At 53.4% G+C, this 24,679-nt stretch overlaps 1 protein-coding gene across 10 annotated transcripts in view; it reads right to left on the reverse strand.

Annotated features, from left to right (window-relative positions):
* PLCG1 (phospholipase C gamma 1) overlaps nt 1–22,855 on the reverse strand; it is a 40,854-nt gene extending 17,999 nt beyond the window's left edge. For 8 of the 10 annotated variants that reach the window (XM_047067808.1, XM_047067813.1, XM_047067812.1 and 5 more), the window contains exons 1-4: nt 22,573–22,851; nt 2,047–2,199; nt 1,838–1,931; nt 1,632–1,679 (exon numbers count right to left, since the gene is read on the reverse strand). In XM_047067808.1, the coding sequence (XP_046923764.1) occupies nt 1,632–1,679; nt 1,838–1,931; nt 2,047–2,199; nt 22,573–22,789 (512 nt within the window). In that variant the 5' untranslated portion in view covers nt 22,790–22,851. Of the gene's footprint in view, nt 1–1,631; nt 1,680–1,837; nt 1,932–2,046; nt 2,200–20,950; nt 20,985–22,572 lie in introns of those variants that run through there. The other 2 variants (XM_047067815.1, XM_047067814.1) reach the window with 2 other exon arrangements.
* Between the last annotated feature and the right edge of the window lie 1,824 nt (nt 22,856–24,679).

Raw genomic sequence — 24,679 nt, forward strand, 5'->3', positions numbered from 1 at the left:
CCAAGCTTTCCCTCTGTGGACTCTTTGCCATTAGCATTACAAGCTAAGCAAGCTATCTCTCTGACCAAAACACTTGTCTTGACCCAGCTAACCCCTCCAGCTACCACCCCCTTCTCTGCTCCCCTTCACAGCAACACCTTGAAGGAGCCATCCACACTCCCTTTCCTTCCCTGAACTCGCTTCTCCACTCCTCAAGGTCACCAACAACCTCTGTGCTGTCAAGTCCAAAGGGCACCTCTCTGTCTTCAACACACTTGACAAGGCCTGGCACAGCCGACCATTCCCTCCTCCCCAGGCTTCCAAAACTCCCCGCCCCCCCCCCCCCCACCCCGGCCAGGTTTTCCTCTTACCTCACAAGTTGCTACTTCCCTTGGCCAGCACCTCTTCACCTCTCAAATCCCCAGTGTCCGAGCAGCCTGGGATCATATGCTAGCCCTCTTCCCTTTTCGGGCTATGCTTACCCCCACCCCCCACCTCAGGTGATCTCCAGCCTCATGGCTTGTAGAAGAAAACATCTCTATACTCCTGAGGTAACATCTCCTGCCCCAACTTCTCCCTTAAACTCACTCTACCCACCTGCCAACTCCATGGCTCTACCTGGACATCTAAGGGCATCATAAAACTTAATACACCCCAAATGAACATGTAAGCTCCCCAAATGTGCTCCTCCCATGGCCTTCCCCATTTCAGTCAATGGCAACCCCACCTTTTCAGATGCTCCAGCCAAAAAGCTTACTGTTATCCTGGACTCCTCTTTCTTTTGCATGCCAAAATCAATGGTAGGAAATTCTGTTGGATTCTATCTTCAAAATACAGCAGAGCTCAGGGGCGCCTGGCTGGCTCAGTCAGTTAAACATCCAACTCTTAATCTCAGCTCGGGTCATGATCTCAGGGTTTTTGAGACCGAGCCCCATGTCGGGGTCTGCGCTAACAGCGCGGAGCCTGCTTAGGATTCTCTCTCCCTCTTTCTCTCTCAAAATAAACAAACTTAAAAAAAAATAAAACAAAACATTAGAGCCCAAATCCAACCACTTCCTTCCCCCCGCCCACTCAAACTCTCTCATCTTCCACCTGGAATGCTGAAGCGGCTCCCTGGCCAAGCTCTCCGGCTCTGCCCTGCCCTGGACTCTCCAGAGGCACCAGCATTCCTGTGCAACTCAAGTCAGGTCACCAGATGCCTCCCTTCAAAACCCTCTGTGGTTTTCCAGCTCTTTCACAGCAGCAGTCAAATGCCCTTACCATGACCTGATCTCTGTCCTCCACCTCTCCTTGGCCCCTCTGTCACAGGACAGCTTCAAAGGCACGAGCTTCAGAAGGCACCCCCTTACATGCTACAGGCCCCTGACCCTCTCTGTAGGACACCCAGAGCCAGTTCTCCATGTCCTGTCTCTATCCCCAGTGGCAGGGCACACAGCTTGTAGTCCCTGGCCTCTCTCACCAGCCTGCACCAAGGCCATTAGAGGGCTTTCTGCAGGAAGTTACTTGTGCCAGAACCACTCGCCTGCCCCCCAGCTCTGCTAAAGGCAGGCCTCCCTGGGTCCTCTGGTTCTCCAGCAGCTGCTCAGAGACATGGCTACTGTTCTGGCTGCCCCAAACCACCTGCTGGGCTACAGGCACAGCTCAAAACCTACCGATCCTCACGATTCCGATCCACCGAATAGAACTGCTTCCTCAGCCACCTGGAGGGAGAGAAGCCTGAAGTGAGAACACTTCTCCAGCCAGACTAGTTCTGGGGAAGTCAGTAGGCAGTGTCCGGGCACACAAAGGCCTGTGTCCCTGCCTCTGCTCCCTAGAACCTAATGCCTCCAACCCTAACCACATCAGGGGTGGTTCTTACCTTTCAATCTGCAGAGGTGTGGCCGCCTGCAATGTATCTTCCATCAGCCAAGTTAACCCCTTGATCCACATGTTCACTTCATCCTCAGATGTAGCTGTGATCAAGGGGTAAAGAGCTGAACTGAGGACACATACTTCCTGCCGAGCCAGGAGCCAGTAGATATTCCCTCTAACTACCCCCTACACCTCCTCCAGACCCTGGACTCCTACCTTGCAGGCTCAGGGTCTTCAGGCGGAACTCCATCCCATACAGTATGACAAAGCAGTGTGACTGGTCTGTTCGGAAAGCAGGATCCTCTTGGTAGCGATCAAAATCCCGTGAGGTCTTCCCTGGGCGGATCTCCTTGATTTCTCGAATGTCAACTAGGAAGACAGAGAAGAGACCAAGATCAGGCTGGGGTCTCTGAGTCCACACCAAAATGAGGGCAGCCTGGTTTCCTCACTCATTCCCATACTCTCCCTCAGGGAAGAATGACAAAGAGAGACACCCTGTCCAGGGGCAGAGCCAGGAATGCTCACAGTCCCACTAGGTGGTAAAAGAGAGTTGGGCTAAGCCTAAGGACAGGCCTCTACTAAAAGCTGAGCTGTCTGAGGGAGCAGACAGCCCCATCCTGCGTACCTTCCCTTGCTGAGAATGTAGGCAGGTCACTCTGACCTGGAAAAAAGCTGGACTCTAAGAGAGAGAGAAATGGGGACTAAGGCTGTTCTTCTGTGAGGACCATTTCCTGATACAAAACACACAAACTGTAAAGTCCCAGGGCAGGGCTAGGAAGACCCAAATTGTCTCAGGATCCATGGGAGAAATGAGGGATCAGGCCCAGGGGACTGATGTACCCCTGAAAAGGCTCACCACCTAAAGACATGCCCAAGCAAGTCTCAGCAAGAGGCCTGGCAGTGGGTATCCAAAGGGATGTTTCCCCATCCTGACTGTCAAAGGGCCTGGTGCTCCCCTGCCCTGACACAGTACACATCGGGGAAGCACAGGGGCCTGAATGGGAGACAACCTGCCTCAGCCACTAATAAGGGAGATGATGCCAAGTGACTCATTTAACTTCTTCCAGTCTCAGTTTTACCACATATAAGGCCAAGGGCTTGACTGAATTTCTCTAGTAAACAGGGTGGTAGAAAAACATACATGGACTCTGGGATCAGACTGCCTGGACTAGAATCCCAGCTCTACCTCCCACCAGCTGTGTGACCTCAGCACAATGACAAACGCTCTGACCCCACTGTTTCATCTGTTAACACAGGTAACAAGTAACAGTGAGGGTGCTAGTAAGATCAAAAGTCCTAAGAGCCAAAACTGCCCAGCCCTGTATGTGGCACACCGGAGCTCATTCAATGCAAGCTCCCTTCCTCTGCTCCCTCACCAAAGTATGCTTGGGGCACAGGTTCTAGCCCCAGGCCTGGAGAGGGCCCTAGCACTGCGCACGCAGCACAGAGAAGGGCTGCCTCCCACCACACACCCACATGATCGCCTGGTGCTGGCTGTGACCCTGGAGAGGGCAGACTTTCCAAGCCAGATAGAGACGGCTTTAGGGAAGATCTCTTCAAACAGAAGAAGCCTGGCTTACCACCAGAGAGGACTCTCCCTGAGCACTGCCCTGGCACTACAGCCCCTTCAAATGCTCTCAACCCAGACTGGCCCAGAAGATCTGGAGCCCGGAGTAGCTCTAGCACACTACGGTCCACCCCAGTGCCCTCCCAGCTCCAACTGTACACCACTCTGGCTGAATGCCCTAAGGGGTCCAGAACCGGGCCCTCTTCCTCCCCTTCCAGCCACAGGTGTGCCTCATCTATCCCACCTGAAATAGAGGCACTGCTTCTAGCCCCAACCCCAGCTGCTCCCATCACAGCATTACTGGCTCTACCTGGACCTCACTCCCTGCTCCCTTGCCTTCATCAACCCCTTAGGCCTGGTCCTCCTGCTGAAACCCCTGCCCTCACCCCCAAGTCCTCTTTACCCATGAGCCACCCTTCCTAAGTTTTCTGAATCCTTAAAATAACATTGTTCTGATCCTTCCCAAAGTTGCTCACTGAGGAGAACATGCTCCTTCTCTGGCCTTCAAGGCCCTTCTTGGTGGGGCCCAGGGATTTACACCCCCAGCTTCTTCCCTCCCATCTTTTCTGCTCCATCTAAACTCAGCTGGACCAAGCGCAAGAATGGCCAGTGCTTCTTATCACCCACTGCGTCCCAGTCCCTAGGATGGACTGTCTACCTCCCAGGCTCCATCCTCTCCCTCCAAAGACCCAACTTGGAATCCTACAGCAATCACACCCATGACTCCTCGTGGCAATACGTGTGTATGTGTGTGTGTGTGTGACAGAGAGAGAGACAGAGAGACAGAGAGAGAGAGAGAGAGAGAGAGAGAGAGAGAGGAGGGAGAGAGAGAACATTCCTCATCTCCCCCTAGGCCAGGCTTGCTGAAGGACTGAATGAACAAATGAAAAAAGCAGGCACACGGGTGGGGGAAGGGGCCACAAAAAGCGGGGGAGGGTTTAGAAACAAGGAGTTACACTCAGGTAGAAACAGGGAGGGTGGGGGGAACTGAGTCACAAAAACCCAGCCTGAGAAGATAGTTTCCAAGGATGAAAGGAGGAGCTGAACAGGGGAAATGCCCAGATCAGAAACTGCAGAATAACCACAAACCCTGCCCTTTGAAACAGAAACCAGCACACTTTTCCGGTGCAGAGCTGCTGTCATTCCTTCCCACACCTCTCACAAAGGCACACAACCTCACACACACAAATGCATCTATGCCAGGGCCTGCATGCTCCACAGCCTGGGCCCTTCCTCTCAGCTGCCCGCCTATCACTAGAAGTAGTCCAGGACGTGCCTACTGCTCAGCAGGCAGCTAGAGGGTCAGTTAAAAGCTTGGGGCCAGGCCTCATGGAGCCCTGTGTGGGTGCACGAGCACATGTGCATGCACACGCAAGCACACGCGCGCACACACACACACACCCCACACACACTGCCAGCAGGCCCAGAAGAACTTCTGTCCTGTCCTGTGCTCCTGGGCACATTCCCCTGAGACTAGGCTGGAGGCAGAATGGGCTCCTGTCTAAGACAAGACCCAGGGAGGCCGAGCAGCTACAGAGCAGCTCCAGGCCAGGTGTCCAAGTCTCCCCAGCTCCCGCTTAGCCACACTTGATCCCTTATACTTCCCCCACATAAGGAAGTGCCAGCCTGGTCCTGATGCCTTCCAAGTGCATCAAGGCAACAGCAGGCTAAAAAGGATGTAACGCCTGGTGAGATGCTTTACTACGTTCTTAAAAGTCATATCCTATGTCACCTCCCAACCCCACTTCCCATCCTCCTGCCTCCCAGACAAACACAGAAAGGGTCTCCTTTCCTAAGAGAGCCAGGACTGGTCCGCCAGGGACTGCCATCAGGCGAGGAGACTCCCTGGGACAGGCATGGCCTCTGCCTTAGTTGGGGGGAGGGGGAGGCTGAGCCACCCCAGCTGTCTGGGTCAGAACTGCAGTAGAACAGGAAGGGCAGGGACAGAGACCCTCCCAGGACCTGGGAGCTTGGAGAGGAGAGGAGAACTACTTGGAAGAGCAGGAGAGTAGCACCCTGCTTCCAGAGTCCCACGACCCAGCACTCATCACCCACTCACAACCATGGGAAAACAATGTTCAAGGAACACTGGGGAAAAGAAAAGCCAGGGTACTGAGAGGCCCTCGGTAGGCTGGAAACAAGGAAGTGAGACAGGACGAGGGCAGGATCTCACAACCAGGGGGACTGTGGCCAGGCCAGCCTGCTGCTGTGTGGCACAAGAGAGTGTAGGGCTTTCACCAATGACAAAGGCCCATCTTCCAGCTCACTCCAACCTGAGAGGGCCTGGGGTTCCATCAGCACAATGTGGCCAAGCTCAGCCTGTCCGGAGGCATGGTGTGCTGGAGGACCAGGTTCCTGAGGCCCATGCTTTAGGAATCGCATGAGTATCACCACTCCAAGCATGGCTGTGGTGGACAGTAACAAAGATAAAACTATCCCGGGCATTTAATCACCCACACATCCTCACGAAGATATAGAGACTAACCCTTCTCTAGAGAGGCTTTGGGGTAACCTGCACCTGGGCCAGGGACTGGCATCACATGCCAGCTCTGCGGGCTGAGGACCTTCTGCTGGCCAGGCTGCCTGGAACTCCGGGCAGAAGCCTGGGGGTCCTGTGGCAATCTGCCTCCTCCCACTCCCTCAGGAAGCCTGCCCTGACCATCCCCTTCCTGAAGGCTTGCCCACACCTAGCAGAGGAGAACCTCCTAGCAGAGGTCTTAAATTGCAGCCCTGGGCAGGCCCTCACTCTTTCGGCCTTGGTTTCCCCATTAGTAAACTGGCAATTTTTCTTACCTCACAGTGTTGCAGTAAGGGCTTTGCCAGGAACCAATGATCCCAGTGAGTCTGAAGGAGCTTTGACCCCTGCCTGCCTATGTGCCTAATGTGTTAACATGGAGTCCAAGGGGCCAGCAGCAGGGGAAACCAATGCAGCCATCTGCCAGGGCTTTGCTGGGAGTGAACCCAGACCTAGGAGAGGTAAAGCTAGGCCGCAGCTGCCTCGGCCAAAGGAAAAGAATACAAGCAGCCATTTCCTTAGCTCAAAAAAGGAGTTCACGGGGATGGGGCACCATGGAGGAGTGGGGCTCCTGGGACCAAAGTTCAGATCAGTGCACGCAGACATGCTCTAAGCCAGGAGCTGCTTCTTGAGCCTGCAGTCCCTGCAGCCACAGCAGCCACAGCACCCCACCTGCACACTCATCAAGAGTCTGAGGCATATGTACCCTATGGTGCAGCATCAGAACGGGAGACAAACAGATCTGAAATCACAAAGATCAATTTTCAAATCCTGTTTCCAAGCGTATAGCTGGGCTTCAGTCTGCTCTCCTCTCTGGCAGACCATGGATAAAATGAAGGTTTTTGTTAGGACAGCCAATTGACCATCACATGCAAACAGACTATGACATAAAGATATTCACAGAGGAGACTCAACCTTGACCTGCCTTGACCACCCCAACCTTGGATTGATTTTTATGCAGAAGGAAACAGGCTCGTTGCCTGGTGGCAGGGGCCAGCTCTAAGCATTGAGGCAGAATGCCACAAGACTGAATCTGCAGAACCAAAGCTTGCATGACCAGACAAGGAAACCCCCACCCTTCTCTCCTCTTTTGGCCCAGGGACAGACTCCTTGCCACAGAGACTAAAGACCAGCAGTTACTCAATGCTGAATGGCTGGGTCAGGCAGGCTTGAAGAGCAACTGCCTTCTGGACATACCAGTAATGGCAGTCACTTTCCCTTTAACAGCCTCAGTTTCCTCATCTGAGCCCCAGAACTGATCCCATGCACTTTGAGAGGTGGGTAGCTAGACAAACAACAAAGAGTACTGTTGCTGCTCTCAGGGCCAGCTTAGAACTTGCCTTTGTGGGAAAGTAGGTCCCTAACTCTGGGACAGCACCCAATCTACTGCATGAGGAGAGGAGAGGGTGCCATGAAGGGGACAAGCTAAATGACAGGCAGCCAGTTTGCAGCCTGAGAAGGGGTTGAAGACAATGACCATAGAGGACCTGTCTATGCTAGGCTCTTCTGAGGGAAGAGCTGCTTCCGGTCTTAGAATCCTGCTTCCCAACCCCTCCCAGACATCAGGTGGAGCCACAAGTGCCCCACCAGCCCTCCTCTTGCCCAGTACAGGAACAACAGAGAAGAGAAAGGGTATGGGGGGGGAGGGGGAAGGGCGGGGAGACACCAAACCTTTATCAGGGTATCTTAATGGATATGGCTCAGGAGAACCAGCCAATCCTGATCCATAGCAGATTTCATTCTACCCATGGTAGGCCCTGGGACAGGGAGAAGGGAGCCCAGCATCAAATCCAAGATTCTAAATTAGACCCAAGATTCTTGGTCAAGAACCAGTATCCTAACGTCCCCTGCCCCCAGTGAAGCCACTTTCCAAACAGCCCTACAAAGATAGAGGTCCTCCAAACCTACTGGTCAATTAACCACCCATCGGGCAAGGAGGATGTACAGAGAAGGATCATGAACACCAAACACTGGAAAGGCAGGCAGGAGGCACAGCCCCACCTCTGGGCCTCATTTTTCTCACCTGCAAATTGGGATCACCACTACTGGCCCCTTCTTCATTGGGCTACTATGAGATGTCAATAAGAGACACCAAAGTGATCTCACCAGGAAGAGACAGAACGACACACTGAAAATTAAACCCCCAAATGATGAACATATGGCCAAGAACACCACCACCAGCACAACAAAAAAAACAGAAGGAAGTGGCCCATATCACAAATTTCTGGATATGAAACATGCTTTCAGTGAAATATTTTTCCTTTTACAAGGCAAGCTAATTGATGAAACTGCAAAAATTATTCATACAGAAATATATTATACACACACACATTTTGCAATTTATAAGAATTACAACTCATGGTAAGTATGAACGTTTGTTTGTTTGTTTGTTTTTCCAAATCCAGAGAGCTTGAAAGAGGTAAGTGAATGTTATCTGGTCAGGTCTGGGGGTTTTCATTACTCCCACCCGTGGTATGTGGACTTCCAGATCTCCTCCAGGCCTGTGTGCCTAGCCTGCAGAGGGCGCTGGGGGAAGCTGGGGAAAGTCCAACCCTCCTCCAAATGGGCCAGGTCCAATCAAAGCAGCAAACTGCAAGGACCCCAGCCCATCAGCTCTCAGCCCACACTCCTCCCTCCAATCCTCTGCACATGCCAGGCCCACCTTCTCTCCATCAGGCCCAGTCCAGTGGCATACCCAGTGCTCTGCCACTCTTGTCACACTGTCTAGTGCTTCCAGGTACCTAGGTCACTGGCTGCGAGCTAGCTCCCCAAAGAAGATACTACATTTGGCTCTTTCCATTCCCAAAACCTAGGTCCTAGGAGGACTCAAAATGTTTACAGAGTGCTAAGGAGCAAGAATTAACACATGAGTTAGACTCCAAAGCTCGTTATCTAACAAAGGCAGCAAAGACCAAAGATGCTCAAAGATGGTATCAGGGATGGCTTCCTGGAAGAGGTGGTGCAGTGGGGCAACAAAGGCAGGAGCTACAACCAATATGCAAATACAGAAGTTGGTGAGGTTTACTACGGGGATAGAAGAAAGAAGGAGTGGTCACAGTTGGGAAGGAGGGGGGAGACATGGCCCCTGGGGGCCAGTGCTATCTGGAAATACTGGGAAGTCCCTACACAAAGGTTGCTGCAGCTGATGGGAACCACAGGAAGCTAGTGGAGCTCTGAGGAACAGAAAAAGCAGGGCTCCCTCAGCACTCTGCCCTCCTTGGCTCTAAGCCAAGGCCACCAGGAGATTCAGAAGAGCAAGTCCAGAGAGATGGACAATCTCCCCCAGTGGGGCACCTGGTTCATTCAGTACAACATGTGACTCTTGACCTCAGGGTCATAAGTTTTAGCACTGCACTGACTGTAGAGATTACTTAAAAATAAAATCTTTAAAAAAAAATCTTCCTCCCAAATGCTCTTCCATCATTAGCCCTTCCAAGTACAGCCTGGGGTACACAAATGGGCCATTCCCAGTTGCCCCCACCCCACCCCACCACCTCTTTCATTACCCTCTAAAGAAACTACACATGCAGGGAGAGGGAACACAAATGGAAACACAAATGGAACGGACCCTTCTCTTTCAGAGGATGCTGAGATGGAGGAAGGAAGCCACGAGGGGAAGCAACTGCTCTGTGCCCAATTCCTGGCCCCCTACTTCTGTCACCCCTACACAAGTTCCCGTGCAGCGCCCCAAGGATAGGGCAGGCACTGCAGTCCAGAGCCCCCTTCAGAGGGAGCCAGAGACAAAGACACTCTGCCCCCAGGCAGCTGTAACTAGAAGATACAGCTTTCACAGCCTGCAGACCTCCGAAGGGGAAGGATGATGGTGCCTGGAAGGGAGGCAAGGACAGAACCTAGGCACAGGTGGGAAAAACACGTGACAAAGCTGGAAGCAGGGGGCATGGAATGGGCCAGCAGTCACCACGCTGCTCAAGGCCTCTGGAAGGAGAGTTCCCCTCAGATCCCCCAATCCCCTCTGTTCTGAGACTGTGACCTTCCCCCTCTTACTTTCCAACAGAAACAGTCAGAAGCAGCTCCCAGCTCCCACCAGAGAGGAAGTCAAAAGTGGGGACGGTGGGGGGGGAGGGGTGGTAGCTATCTACCTCCATTTTACAGACAAGGTTTGAGGCTCAGAAACTTGGGGCCACAGGGTCACTCAACAAAGAAAAGGTGAGGATGGGGCTTATCTCTTCCCATTCCTGTGCAGCAGCTGCTTTCAAACCAGAGTAGCAGGGGAAAGAGGCCACAGCCCCTTCCCAGGGTGTACACAAGGAAACCCTGGTTGAATCTGGGAGTCCAGGATGTACCAGGGCAGAGTTTAGCCTCTGCTTCTGGCTGGGGTTTCATCAGTCACTCCTCCCCAAACACCTGACTGAGAAGGGCAGCCAGGTCTGACTCGGTGTCTGGGCCCTCTCCCACCTTGATAAACAGGAAAAGGCCATTCAGACAGCTGGATGGAGGTCTGCAGGGTCCTCCTACATGGGACCTTGAACCCATATGTACTAACTGCTTCAGGTTACAGCTGTAAAGGATCCTTGCCAGCACATGAATCATCCAAAGTCTAGATTCTAGATGAATCTCCTCTTTGGAGCAATGAGAAAATGGAGGTTCCAAAGGGTCTTATGCTGGTCACATGGTGGTTCATGGCAGAACTAGGACCCTCTGCATGGCCCATAGCTTTCACACCACCCAGACAGGCAGCCTCTTGCCTATAATGCTAGACTAATCCCATCGATGTCAGAGATGGGAACACCATGCCTAGGCCACAAAGGAAGGAAAGGAAAGGAGGCCCCACCCAGAGAACTCAAAGCTGGGAGAGAGCTGAGCAGTTGCCTATTATGCTTATTCATTCATTCCATCATCTAATCAAACAAGTATTAGACACCTATCTACTCAGTATCAGGGCCTGGGTTGAGTCCTGGGTAAACAAAGATCAATAAGGCACTTGAGTTCCTGCCCTTCAGAAAAGCCCCTGGCTGATGGCGGAAACAGATGTGGAAGCAGATAACTGTAAGGTCGTGCAAAGATGGAACAACAGGGAGATGTCTGTGGTGTTGACAGCACAGAGAAAGTGAGCAGGGCTCTCAGGGACTTCTCAGACTGCTCTGTAGAAGGCAGGTCTGAAGGGCTGATCTGTCTGTGTCAGGCAGAGGGGATCATGGAAGCCAAGGCATCAATGAAGCAGTTCGGATGTTGGAGGTGGGAGTGGGCATTCAGTTTCATGGAAGAGGGTAAGGGACAGCAGGCCTACACTGGCCTTCAATGCCACAACAGGGGAAAGTTGCACTATGGACAAGGGCTTGCTCCAACTTTCCTATCCAGACCTAAATAACTCCCCAAGCAGCCCATGGGTCAGCCCCCCAAGCAGAGGTCCTGTAAACTCTGACCTGTGCCACCACCACAGGCTGATGCTGTCCAAGTTTTTTTCTAGATGTCTTGTGTCTGCCAGGCCCCAGCTACAGAAGAGGCTGAGGGCCCAGCAGGGCCAGGTCCCATAACTGTCCAGCACCTCAAAAGTCCAATGAACTGTTCCCCCTAGTATATTCAGGCCACCAGGAGAACCAGAGCACTGAGTTTAAGTCACTTTTCCATCGTCCTCTTTCCTGACCCTCAGAGCAGTCAACAAGGTTGACCACAGCCTGCCTCCTGCTTGGAGCTCTGCCCCTGGCTTCTCCTTCATAACTTCTCCTGAGTTTCCCCCTTCTTCTTGGGCTTCAGGCCTATCCGCATTAAACACTGGCCTTTCTCAAGGCTGAGGCCAAGGTCCTCTCCTCTCCCAATGTTCTACCTTTTCCCAGTTATTGATGCGCAGATTTCAGTTCCTCCTCTTACAGACACCACGGTCCTCACCTCTAAGCTTCAGACCCTTCGGTCCAACTACTACTTGCCATTTCCACGTGCTCACCTCAAAAACAACTCAAAGTAAACCCCTCAAGCCCAAAAACACTCTTCAACATTTCTCTCACCAAAACCCAGGCCTCCTGTCACACCTCATGGGTCAGCTAACAGCATCACCTCCCAACAGATACAAGAACTAGAAACATTGGAACCATTCTTAGCACTTCCTTTTCTCTCAACACCTGCAACCTAATCCTTGGACAAGCCCTACTAGCTTTATTTATTATCACAACAATGTTTACCAAGCACCTAGATGAGTAGGAATCCTATGCGTGTTTTGTCTTCTCCAATGGAGTGTGAGCTCCGTGAGGGCATGGATTGTGCCTGTCAACTTTTAGTCCCCAGGGCCTAGCAGGAAATGGAATGCCTTGGAAGACAAAAAAATCTAGGCCTCCCTCCCCCAAGGAAACAACAGGGGCCTCTGACTGGGGATCCAAACCACAGGGGCTGAGGTGGGAGGGCAGATGGGAGGGGGACAGCAGTGGCCTCCTCTGCGGAGCTCCTTGTGAAGCTCCATGCCAGCCCTGGCTCCCTGCCTCTTTGCTTTCCGTGTTACCACACAAGCCCTATTCCTTCTTGGGGGAAGCGGGGTGGGAGGGAGGTAGGGGGCCAGCCCTTAAACCCCCAGCAGAGTCAACCCTGACCAGGAGGTTGGAAATGTACTAAGTAATGAAAGAAGTCATGAAGGCAAGGCCTGCTCACCCAGACACCCTCTTCTGAGCACCCCACTAGGCTCTCCTGCTTGAGCCAACCTCTCCTCAGCATCTGGCCACACTCCCTCTGGGCCATGCCAGACCAAGCCAAGGCACTCTTCTTGTCCTCCTTTTACTTCCTGGGCAGGCAAGGCCTTGAGGCATTTTCTAGCCTCTGACCTCACTCCAAGGTGACGGGAATTCACTGCCTCCCCAGGAAGCCCAGCTAGGGGCTGGTCAACAGGAATGGCTACCTTGGGACCTCCCCCTCCTGATTTTAATTTCCTAGTTCTACCCACTTAAGACAGCTTCTGGCCTCACCTCCCCTAAAGGCTCCTCGCTGCCTCCCACCCCAGCCTGCAGAGTCTCATCCTCCCACTGTGGGCCAGTTCTCAGGCCAGGGACTAGGACATCCTTGTGGAAATGGTTCAGGCACCAGGTATTCTCTGGTCACTGGAGGGGATACTCTCTGTATTTCACTGCTGGTCTCAAGGGGCCCTGAGTAAAATCCTAGACAAAGTGACATATGTTACCCTTTCTAACCTCCTCAGTGGATATGCTGAGAGCTTCCAAGAAAGGCCAACAGGCACATTATACTCAATTGCTACTTCTTTGGGTAGAGGAAGTGACTAGTAGGAAGAGGAAAGTTGCCTCCCAACAAGTGGAGGAAAATTAGCTGGAATTGGGGGAAGTGGTCTGCAGAGCCTCAGAGAATCTATCACCCCCCCGCACCCCACCACTGCCAACCCCCACTGCTGACCTCCTGCCCCCAAGCAGGCTGAAAAGCCTTTGGAACCTGTGGCCAGCTCCTCTTCTCCTTCCCAGGGTTAGTCACTCCATGAACTCAGACACACACTCTTGGGCCTGAGGCTAAAGTCACTCAATCCTGTGGGGTTAGAATTTACCCACCACACACCCACAGCTTCACAGCCAAAGGCCCAGTGTGGTCAATGCCCTACTCCCCCCACAGACAAGGCCAAGCCAAGGACACTGTGACCTGGGGCCATCCCTTAAACAACCACTTCCCTCAGCTCAGCCATATCCCCAGGTGTCCAAGAAAACAGGAAGCCAACCCCAAAGTGAACGGCCCACCCCTACTGAGTTAGAATTAGATCTCACACAAACAAGTGGTCAAACTTGCTGTGGCCCGGCCCCTCACCAGTCTGGTCAGTGTTCACTGCCAGGGCTTGGAGCTTCCGTCAGACCGCCCACTCTTCACCGTGCCCACGCCTTGCTCCCAGGCACCGCATAGCCTTTGTACAGATTCTCTAACCAATGCTGGCATGCCAGCCAGCAGGAGGAGGGACTCCACCAGGGCAAGATGGGCTGCTACAGAGGAAGCTGACTGTGTCTGGACCCTTGGGTTCAGCCTATAATGCCTTAGGTACAAATTGCCTCTTGCTGGCTCTGGGCTTTCACGGTTTTCTCCATGTTCTAGATTGCAAGCGTCCCAGGATCAAGGACCAAGTCACCTCCTTTACTTGCTTGCTACCCCCAGAGTCCTCTGTGCCAGGCATGGGCTCAGCAAAGGAGATGCCAGTCTTCTGCAGAAGAAAGCCCCACCCATTTATTCTGCATCCTGAGTCTTACTGAAGCCAGGGCCACCCGCCAACACCGGGAAGGGCCCGGAAGGAAGCAGCAGAGCCTATACACAAAGCCTACATGTGGCTATAAAAAGGAGCCCTCCCTGCTTCCCCCAGGATGGGCCCGGTTCCTAGGAGGTGATGAGTGGGGGAGAGAGCTAGTACTTGTGCCTGGGCACACAGCCACTGCAGCCTCTTAAAGGCTAGCCAAGCACCACCTCGAAAGGAGCTAGTGTTACAAGGGGGGTGGGGGGGAATGTTAAGAGCTAAGTGAAAATGAGAAGCAGAGACTCTTAGAGTCCCATCTCCTGGGACCCCAGCCCCCTCCAAAGCAACCAACTCCATGTTCTCACTGCCTCTTTCCCCAACCCCAGAGTATTCAAGGAAGACCCATTTCCCACACTTCTTTACCTCTCCTCCTCCTCTCCCTCTCCTGAAGGCTCCCTGTGGAGGTGCCAGCATATCCAGCAAAAGGACTCTAGGAGCATCGGTGAGGAGGCAATGAGAGGCCCTATCTCCGGGAAAACAGCAGGAAGCTATGGCCACAACATCATAGGTTCAGGGGCAGCTCAAGGAGGGCACAGCAGGGAGATAACAATGAGGCAGTGGCACAGCTATGGTACCTCAACTCTGAACACAAAGGCACCTTACTACAGAGAGCACGGCCACACGGGCAGCAGTCTATCTGCCCCAACAGCAGAGCCACCTGCACCACTGCCCATGCCAAGACACAGAAATGAATTCTTCCCCAGCCTCTAGTCTCCGAAGCCCTCTCCAGCCTGGTTTGCCCAGCGTTCGGGCCCTGCACCAGGAAGCTGACCCAGAGCCACTGAGGCCATTCTCTGAGAACCAGTGGAGTGGCTTGTCAGGGTCACACACATATAGTAGAAGTGGAAAATGAGCCTCACTTGTTGTCTGCAACTGAGATCTGGGGTTACTCATTATCAGAACACACTCTCACCTCTCCTGACTGACAGAACAGCCTCTGGTTTCTTTCCTCCACAGCACTCCCCAGGTCCTGCAATTATTTTTTCTGTCTTTCTGGCTGTACCTACCTCGAACTTTACATTTATTACTGGACCCCATGGTGCTTGGCATGTCAGCAAATGCCAGAGCCCAAAGCCAGGGAAGCACGGTGCTGCCTTGCTTGTTCAGTGTGTCACAAGAGCCCAGGAAAGCTGGGGTTTGGGGGTTTTTTATTGTTGTTTTAAGGACAGAGTAGCTATAGTGATAAAACACACTGGCCTAGAGACCTACTACCACTGGGAACAAGGCAGAGTTTGCAGTTCTCACGTCTAGGTTAGCAGGCCTAACACACACCAGCTAGGCAGGCAAATGAAGGAACACCTGGATGAATCTTTGCATTTGAGCTTGTCATCAAGAAGAGGCCCTTCTCAGAGTACCTCAAGCACAGAGCCCCAGGTCCTCATTTCCCTGCAGAGGCTGAGGTGCAGTCATCATCATGAGCCAGTAACAGCAAGTCAGAGCAGGGCTTTTTTGTCCCCCACTTCACATCACCTGCTATATTCACCCCCAGCCAAGAGTGTGGGAAAGCGTCTGCTGGAGGTGCCATGGCAAGATGAAGGTGGCAGATGATCCAGATGGAGGGTCTACGTCCAGTTTGTCCTCGGCCAGAAGCCTGGGCTGGTCCAACAGCACATCTGGCCAGAGGGCAGAGTGGATCAGATCACTCTGTCCACATTAAAAAACAAGTTGGTCCTCCAGAATAGTCTATCTTTTTGTCATTTTCTCAAGAGTGGAAAAATAAACTGAATACTGTAGTGGAAATCAGAGATCCTACACTCTGGTCCCAGCACTGCCACGAACTTGCTGCACCTTACCCTGGCGGCCCTGGTTTCTCATCTATGAGAGAGGGCTAACCATTCTTGCCCTCCATTGATACATGAGCTGTGGCGGCACATAAACAATACCACAGATAAGAAAATGCTCCATAAACTCACTGCACTATTCAAATACCCAATTTTCCTCATTCTCCAGTCCTCCATGCACAAACTCAGAAAAGGAACAAAGAAAACAAGCAGGAAACAGATCTGTAGCCCAGGCTTTCAGAACAGCCACCAGTGGCCATGCTTGGTGGTGGAAAGAACTTGAGCTCTGTAGTTAGCTAAGGCGAAAGCATACTAAACAAATACTTATTAAGCGCCCACAAGTGCCAAATGCTATGCAGAGCACTTTCACATAAAATCTCTTACTCTCATATGCAACTTTATTTGACTATTGCTAATATACAGCTCTATGAGGAAGTGACTTTTACAGCTGAAAATCAGTTTCAGATAGGTTAAAGTAACTTACCCAAGGTCACAGGAAGAGTTGAGACTCGAACCCAAATCTGACTTGAGCCACAAATCTTCAGTCATATGGAGCCCAATTACCAATGGCTGCTCAAGGCCACTCAACACCCTTGGCTCTGCCTAGAGTCTTGTCATCTGTTCCCTTATTGTTCTCAAAGAGTTCCCTCTAGGGAAGCACAGGCACCATGCTTCTCCGAACAGAGCACTCTACACGGAGCACCAGCACATTCCCTTCTTCCTTTGTCACCCCCATTTCTCCCAGGACTCTCCTCAAAGTTGCCACTGACTTCTCCAGTTCTAAGGAAATAGAGAGGGGGCAAAAAGTCTCCTATCCCCTAATATCAGACCTTTGTGACATTAGGCCTCACTTCCTCCCTCTGACTTATTCATCTCTGACCTCTTTGAAGCCATATAAGAGGAAAAAGCACAAAATGGGAAGAGAGGCCATGACTTAACAAAGACTGACAAGAACAGTGACAGCAGAGGCAGAGACAGCCCTATTATACTCAGGTGGTAGCATTAAAGCACTTCCAGAAAACACGGGTCTCCAATCAATGTGCTCAGATAGTATTTCTCTGGACTAGGCACACAGAAATAGGCCAATATGATACCAAGGCAGCTGCTTTCAGCCAACTACCCTGTCACCTTGCAAAAGTTGGCAGCAGGAAAGAGCCCTAACAACATCAGGGCTGCTGAGAGCTTGGAGAGAGAAAATGGGTAGGCCCCCTGGTCTCCAAACCAAAGGGGTTGGTGGCCAGGCACCACACCCTCAATACAATAGGTACATTAGCTGTCTTCCACTACTGGGTCCTCCTGGGGAACTTAATCCTCATCTTCCTCCTTGTCAGAACACCCACTGTGCCACACTCCATGTGAAACACTTTATGAAGACTCTCCTCAAATGTTCACAATATCCTTACGAGACAAGTGCAGCTTATTCCTATAACCATCTTTTGTAGACAAGGACCCCAGAGAGAAAGTCACAAGCTCAAAATCACAGAGCAAGTTAGTTACACAACCTAAGTAGTGTGAGTTCAGAACCCAAATGCTAAATTATAAACTACTATGCTCCACTAGCTCATCCCTCCAGACCCCCTCCCGTCCACCACTGCTGTATCCCTGCCTTGCCTCAGCAAGGAAGTCTTGCCCCCACTCATCAGCTCTCTCCTGAAAAGTGCAGCAGCTCCACTGGTTTCCCTCAACTTCTCCCAGATAAAATGCAAGACAGCCCTGCTTCAGCCTCTACTGACAGGCACGGCCTATAAGACGGAGCGTAACCTATGAGCATGGCACCCTGTGGCTGTCCCGGAACTGCTCCCCACCACCCCCAGCCTTACCTCTACCACACTAAATGCATACCCAACCCCCACATAAGGATCCCCAGTGCCTCAGCGTGGGCACAGGCAAGTTCTTCAATCAGTCAAGGCCCAGCTCACCGGTCACCTCCTCTGGGAAGCGTTCCCTGGCTCTCTCCTCTCAACCCCAGCTCACTAAGCCGAGCTCGCTACAGAGCTCTTGGTATAGACCTTTATTATGGTACACAGGATACACGGTTATAATTACATGTTCCCAGTTCTGTCTCTTCCAAGAGTGTGGGAGTTCCTCAATGGCACAGTCCATGTGTTATTCACCTTTAGTGCCTAGCACTGGGCAAAGAGGAGGTGTTCAAACATTTATTGAATAAATGCTCCTCATTCTAAGAGGCTACACAAAACAAGGTTAGTGGCCAAGATCTCTAACCAGTGACTCAAGCCTATCATCTGTGTATGTACGTATGTATGTATGTACGTATATGTACGTCATGTACACGTACGTACGTACACACACACACACACACACACACACACACACACACACAGAGTCTTAAAGTCAGATCTGACTGATTCTAGCCACAAACCTCTAGTTACTGTGGCTCAATTACCATTGGCTGCTCACGGCCATTCCTTACTCTTGTCTCTGCCTAGAATCTTGTCACCTATTACTATCCTTTTCTCAAAGATGTCCCCCCAGGGAAGCATGGGCGCCATGTATAAAACACTCTACAAGGTGCACAAGAACATTCCCCCTCTTCTTATCGCACCACCACGTCTCCTAGGGCTCTCCTCAGCTGAAGGTCTTGCGGGGTGGGGGGGCCCAGTGCTGGGTATGCTCAGCTTCTCCAGTCATCTGTGAAGCAGGCCCTTTCCTACGTTCACAGGAAAGAGAGCCCCAGCTAAAAAGAGGGCCTGGCAGAGCTGGTCTGGAAACCCACACGTCAGGGCAAGCGTGGGGTGCTAAGGAAACACTAAGAGGTCTGACTTCCCCTGGAAAAACTACAGTCAGACAGGAAACACACAGGCAGGGATGGCTAGCTCTGGAGATCCGGACATGTGTTCTTGCCCATCTCTCACTGGGAGCAATCAGCCAGCACAAAGAAAACCCCCATGACACCCAGCCTGCCCACCTCAGGTGCCTTGGGCCCAGCCATCAGAGCAGGCCTTGTGGTCTGTCTCCCTGCCAGCCTGACATCCACAGAGGTCAAGTCCAGGATAACTGGTCCCAATATCACCTCCTCTCTGAGCCTCACTGCCTAGTCTGGGCGGTTTACTCTCTTCTGCCACCATACTGACCCCTCCCTCCCTACCCCGGCCAACTCCCATCAAAGGTACCACTAGGAATTATCATTGTCTGTTTTAGTTTCCCTGAGAGCAAGGACCTGTTTTCATTTACCATCTAAGGGGCCTAGCATCTAGAAGGGTAGGCAAGAATCAAAGACAAAAGCCTGAGGCTCCAAAAGTTCCACAGAAGAGCATGGCTGTCATTCAGAACCCTCCATGGAATCTTCACACAGGCCATTGTGCCCACAATGACCCTTGACTGAACCAGCTCACCCCAGAAAGGCACCAGAAGGAAAAATGTGAAGCCAGAACCTAGAGAGGCTGAGGCTGTCTGTAATGCAGGTCTAGGCACAAAAATCTGTCCTTAGAGGAGCAACAGAGACCACTGGGACATGGAGCCTGAGGCCCACTGTCAACACAACCCTAGGGCTGAGTCCTCTTGGGATGGCCGGCCAGCCAATGACTGGAGAGCTGGGTCTAAGTGAGGCTGTCACAAACTAGGACTATCACTCCATGGCACAATTCACTCCCTATATTTCCATTTCCTCATCTGTAAAATGGGATAGGACTCCAGACACACACACATACCCAGGACCCTTGTGAAGATTAGCCAAGAAAATATGATGAAAAGTCTCTGTAGCACTCAGCAGGAAGTCTATAATTGCTTTGTATTCATTTATGTCAGTATCTGCAACATAAAAAACCAAACATCAACCTGGTTCCTGTCACATCACCATGACAACAGACACCAAAGCACTTCCCCACCCCTCTTTTTAGCCAAACTATCACCTTAGAAACCAGCAAGTGCCAGGTCCCATTTCACGAGTGGCAAAGTGAGAGAGCATGGAGTTGGGTCAGAATGAGGCCTGATGCATGAGCGGTGTGCATTTTCACTGAACCACAGCATCCCTCCTTCAGGTCCACAGACACCCTGAGGGTATGAGAAGTGCCTCTCTCCTTGGCCAGGCTACAAGCACTATACGGAACCCTAGCAGAGTCAGCAGGAAAAGGCCAGGTGGCAGGGATCACAGCTGGCAGCCCAAACTTCCTCAAAGCCTGCAGAGGGGGCTGCAGGGATCAGAACTCACCAACAAGGTACCCCCATGAATGGGCAGAAGTGGGGCAGCTTCAGCAAGAGGCTCCCTTTACAAAGTGTGAACTCTACACAAGCATCTACTAGCATTTTTACTCAGACTTCTTCAACCTGGGCCTCCAAAATCAAAGGGCCTAGACTCCTTCTATAGTCTTTGCCTATGCTCCAAGCTGATAAGATCACTGAATCTGTATTTCTCTAGCTTATCTACCCTTGGGGGCTAGGGCCGTGGGTCCTCTGCATTCCTGCCACCAGCCTCCAAAGACCGGAGACACCATGGACTGGATTCTTCCCTCTTCACACCCCTCCCTTCTGTTCAGGCCCCATCTTACAAATAAGAAAGTCACACCCAGGAGTCAGATGTGCAAATCTCCATAGATTTACTCCGTAAGTTTTACTCTGTCATGTACTGTTCTATACGACAGGTGGGTGGGTGAGGAGAAGAGTTGAAGCAAAACAAAACCATTTCCTCCCTTTTTCCGGGTAGTGATCTAAGTGAAATGTGAACTTGGTCCCCATCCTCCTCCCTTCCTATACTCTCACCCTCTCCTAAAGCCACGCTCCACCTCCCTCAACATTTCCAGTCCAGGGTTGAGGAGGACAGTCACAGTCTACTAATGCTATCGTTATTATTAAAACCAGCTCACACTTATTAAACGTTTACAGTGTGTCAAGCACTGTGAGATGTTTTACATCAATTTTCCTATTTAATCCCCAGAGCAACCATATAAGGTGGATATATTACCACTCCCCTTTTACAGATAAGAAAACTAAGCTGGGAGTAGATAAACAATTGGCTAAGGAAAACACAACGAATATACAGGCTTCAAATCCAGCCTTGCCTTCAACCAGTGTGCTGCACTTACCCCTGCTGGTCACACACATGGTTTGAAGTGTTAGTTACCCAGGAAATCTCTATCGAGGAACCTCCAGCCAGTGCCACCAATTCAGCAGAGCAGAGGGAGCACCATAAAAGCAAGGAAGGGGCTGTGCCTGGAGTCTATCTCAGCTCCCTGTAGTATCTGTCCTTCCTCTACTTTGGAATCCAGTCTCTCAAATCACTAAAATTTTCTCTTGATGGCTGACAGGGCTGATGGAGGCACAGAGGAAGGCAGCTGCCATTTCTAAGTTCAGCAGCTGCATCAGATCTGGAGCTTGTAGCTGAGGATGGCTGCCTCACCACAAGACTTTCCTTCCTCCCAATCTTCTCACCCATCTACACACGTGTACACCATACCCAAGGAGGTCTGTAGGACGTTCCTGTGGGGGTGTCACTTCCTGACCCCCCTCCTCCACATGGACCTGGTTCTAACACCAGTCTCTGGGGGGGAGGGTCCTTGCAGGAAGCAACCTACAACCTAGGGTAGCAGCACTATCTCTCACACTTGGAGGCGGGGGAATGGAGGGTAGAGCTGGGCGCCCATCCGGCCACAGCACAGGCATGGCGCTAAGTGGAATAACACTGAAAGACCTGTGGGGTTTTTCAAAATCCCCTAACTCCCTCCTCCCAACTGAGACCTGCCCCAAAGCAGCCAAGCTCAGTCCTGAGAAGGCAAAGAGGCAGGAAACCAAAAGTAGCCGCTCCCGGCTCTCTGCAGCCATGGAATACAGGACGCAGTACACAAAGGGCTAGACCCCAAACTGGCTGCACGCTCTTGAAAAAAGTACCTGACTCCAAGGCACTGAGGCTGGCCTTTCTGGGCCAACCTCTTGAGAATGTGCTTCCAAGGGCAAGAGGAGCCTGGCCCCTTTACCAAGAGTCCTTGCCCTGGCTTTGGGTGACTGCCCACCCACACAGACCTCTAAAATTCAGCTTCAGGACAAAAGCAGCAACAGGGGAAAAAAGCCACTGCCTTCTCTCAGGCTTTTCCAAACCAAACAGGACCACCTTCCACCCTCCCCAAGAGAGATGAGTAGAGCTGGCTCTGATCCAAAACCAACCCTACCCTAACATCTGCCTAACTTCTACTTAGGGAACCCAAAGGTTCCTTTGCAAATGGAGCCCAGCCTGGGGCCCAGAAAGTTTCACCAAGACTGTCTTTTGGGAATAAAAGGTGGTGGGCGGTGACCGTCTGGTCTGGCCCCAGGTTCTGGGGCTGGGTGGGCTGACGCTGCCTTGGCTTCCCTCGCCTTGGCCAACACCACTCCCGAGCTTGGAAGAACCAGACCCCTGCCCCGCCGATCTTAGACCCTCTAGGATTTTTAGGCCTCTGGGCCAAGCGCTTGGAACACTTCCCCCCCCCCCCACCCCGCCCCCAACCCCGGGCTGGGGGAGGGGGTGTCCTGTCAGGTGACTGAGGACCCGGATGCCCCCCGCCCCCAGTGACCACCCGGGCCGAGGCGGGGGCGGGGACCGGAGGGTGTGGGGGAGGGCCCGAAAGTTTATCCAAGTCACTCCAGCAGCGGGCCGCGGCGCGCGCAAGAGCCGGGCGCGGACCCCCGCGGCCCCCGCGCGCAGCGGGCCCCGGGAAGGGGGGGGCGCACTTACTGGCCCCCTCGATCTTGTCGGCGCCACGGCTCCACGTGATCTGCCGCGTCTCCAGCTTGACCTGGAAGGTCTTCCGCTCCGGCCGCTGCGACTTCTTGGAGTAGAACAAAGTCATGACGGTGCCCACCTCGAGGCTGCGGCAGAGGTGCAGCACCTCGGCGTCCGAGGGCGCGCCGGGCCCGCAGCCATTGGCGCAGGGGGACGCGGCGCCCGCCATGGCTCCGGCACTGGGGGTGGTGGGAAGGGGGAAGGGGGCGGCGGCGGAGGAGGCGGCGGCGGCGCAGGCCCTGCCGGCGGGAGCAGGCGGCTGTGGCTGAGGCGGCCGGCGAGCGGGCCCCGGCGGCTGCTCCTGCGGGCGGAGACGGGGCGGAGCCTGAGCGGGGGGCGGGGCGGCCCTGCAGGCTCCGCCCTGGCCCGCGCGCCGGGAACAAAGGCGCCCGCGCGCCCGTGGAAAGGACCCTCCGCCCGCCTGCCGCGCCTGCGCCCCGCGACCCCCAGACAGGCCCCGGGCGGGGGCGCGGGGCGCAATGGCGGCGGGAGCGCGCGCGCTGCTCGCGCTCAACCAGCTCGTCCTTCCGTCCCGCAAAGCTTCCTCACACTGCCCCCGTCGGCCCCGTCACGCGCGGCAGCCCCGCGCCGGCCCGTCAGTCAGTCGCACACGCATAGGCGGCTGCCCAGCCCACTGTCCCGCACAGGCCCAGCTGCAGCCGTGTCCTCAACCCTGCTCCCTAAGCACTACCCGCACAGCGGCCGGAAGAAGAGGTGAGGGTGCAGAGCGCCCCCAGGACCGCCGGCCAAACCCGGTTACCTGGGCGGGCTGCCCGGCGGAGGGAGCCAGCCAGGCCGGGCCGGGCCGCCTCACACCCGCGGCGGTAGCGGCGGCGGCGGCGGCGGCGGCGGCGGCGGCGGCGGCAGCGGAGGCGGGTCCTCTGCGCGCCCTCTCCGGGGAGGGGCGGGGGCGGAGCCTCCTGCGGATTGGCCGATGGTTTCTGACGGACAGCAGGCTTGTCCCGCCCCTCCCCTTCGGCCGCGCAGGGCTGGCCCGCAGGCCGCTCCTGCGACTGCCGAGACTCGTCCGCCCCGCCCCTGCGGCCAGTGTGGCTTTTGACAGTCCGGTCTTTTGGAGAAGCCCCCCAGTCCTGGGCGTCCCCTGTAGGGCCTTTAGACCCGTGGCCCCCAGTGGCCTAAATCTCTGCGCCCTCCACTCATCAGCCACTGCCCGCCCCACCTCGCTCTCTGCCTCCACGCTCCCTTGCAAACGCTCTCCGGGAGCTTTGGTTATCCCAGACTAACTCCCCGCGTTTTCCTCCTTCCTTTCAGGTCGCTGCCTTTCAGCCCCAGAAATTTTTCTTCCTCTGGGCTGGGTCCTGAACCAGTTCCTAAGACGACCTGACCTTTCCCATGGCTTAACCCCCAGACCCAGGCACCCATAGCGCCAAATCTGTATCTCCCAAGCATCCCACTGCCGGCTCCACGTCCCTCTTCAAACTGCTCTTCCCGCTGTCGTTACTTTCTCAGAACATGGCCCCAATTCTTCTAAGATGCTTGGGCCAAGACCCTTGGAGGTATCCTTGAGCCCTCAGCCGGCCTCCACCACCCAGCAATCTTGTAAGGCCTGTTTACCAAGGAATATCTCCACTCCTCCCACAAACCCAACATCTGTCTTTTCTCATCCAGACTATTTACCCTCCTTGGTCTGGCCTGCGTCTATTCTTCATGCTTCAGTCTTTAAAAAGAAATTTAAATTGTGATCCCCTACCTTTGGCTTTAAACCCTCCATGACTTCCCATTGCATGTAAAATTCACACTCACTCCTGTCCCAGCTGGTCCTGTGTGGTCTGGCCCCTTTCTTTCCCTCCCACTTCATCTCTCCCCACCTCCTCTTCACTCTCCATTCTCCAGCCACAAGGCCTTTAAGTGGTTATTTGAATAATTCACACTCCATCTTCCGGAAACCATTTCCCTAGACTTGCCCCTGCAATGTGGACACCCCTGTCACAGAAAAACTGAAGACACCTGTGGTCACAGTGGAGCCCATCTGACAGATGTTGAGTCAGGCAGAGCAGGACAACTTCAGAGGCGAGAGGCCCAGCAGAGCACCCAGCTG

The sequence above is a fragment of the Lynx rufus genome, unplaced genomic scaffold (genome assembly GCF_022079265.1).
Source record: "Lynx rufus isolate CCGP_SWC_20201006 ecotype Redwood Valley unplaced genomic scaffold, mLynRuf1.p SCAF_8, whole genome shotgun sequence".
NCBI lineage: Eukaryota > Metazoa > Chordata > Mammalia > Carnivora > Felidae > Lynx > Lynx rufus.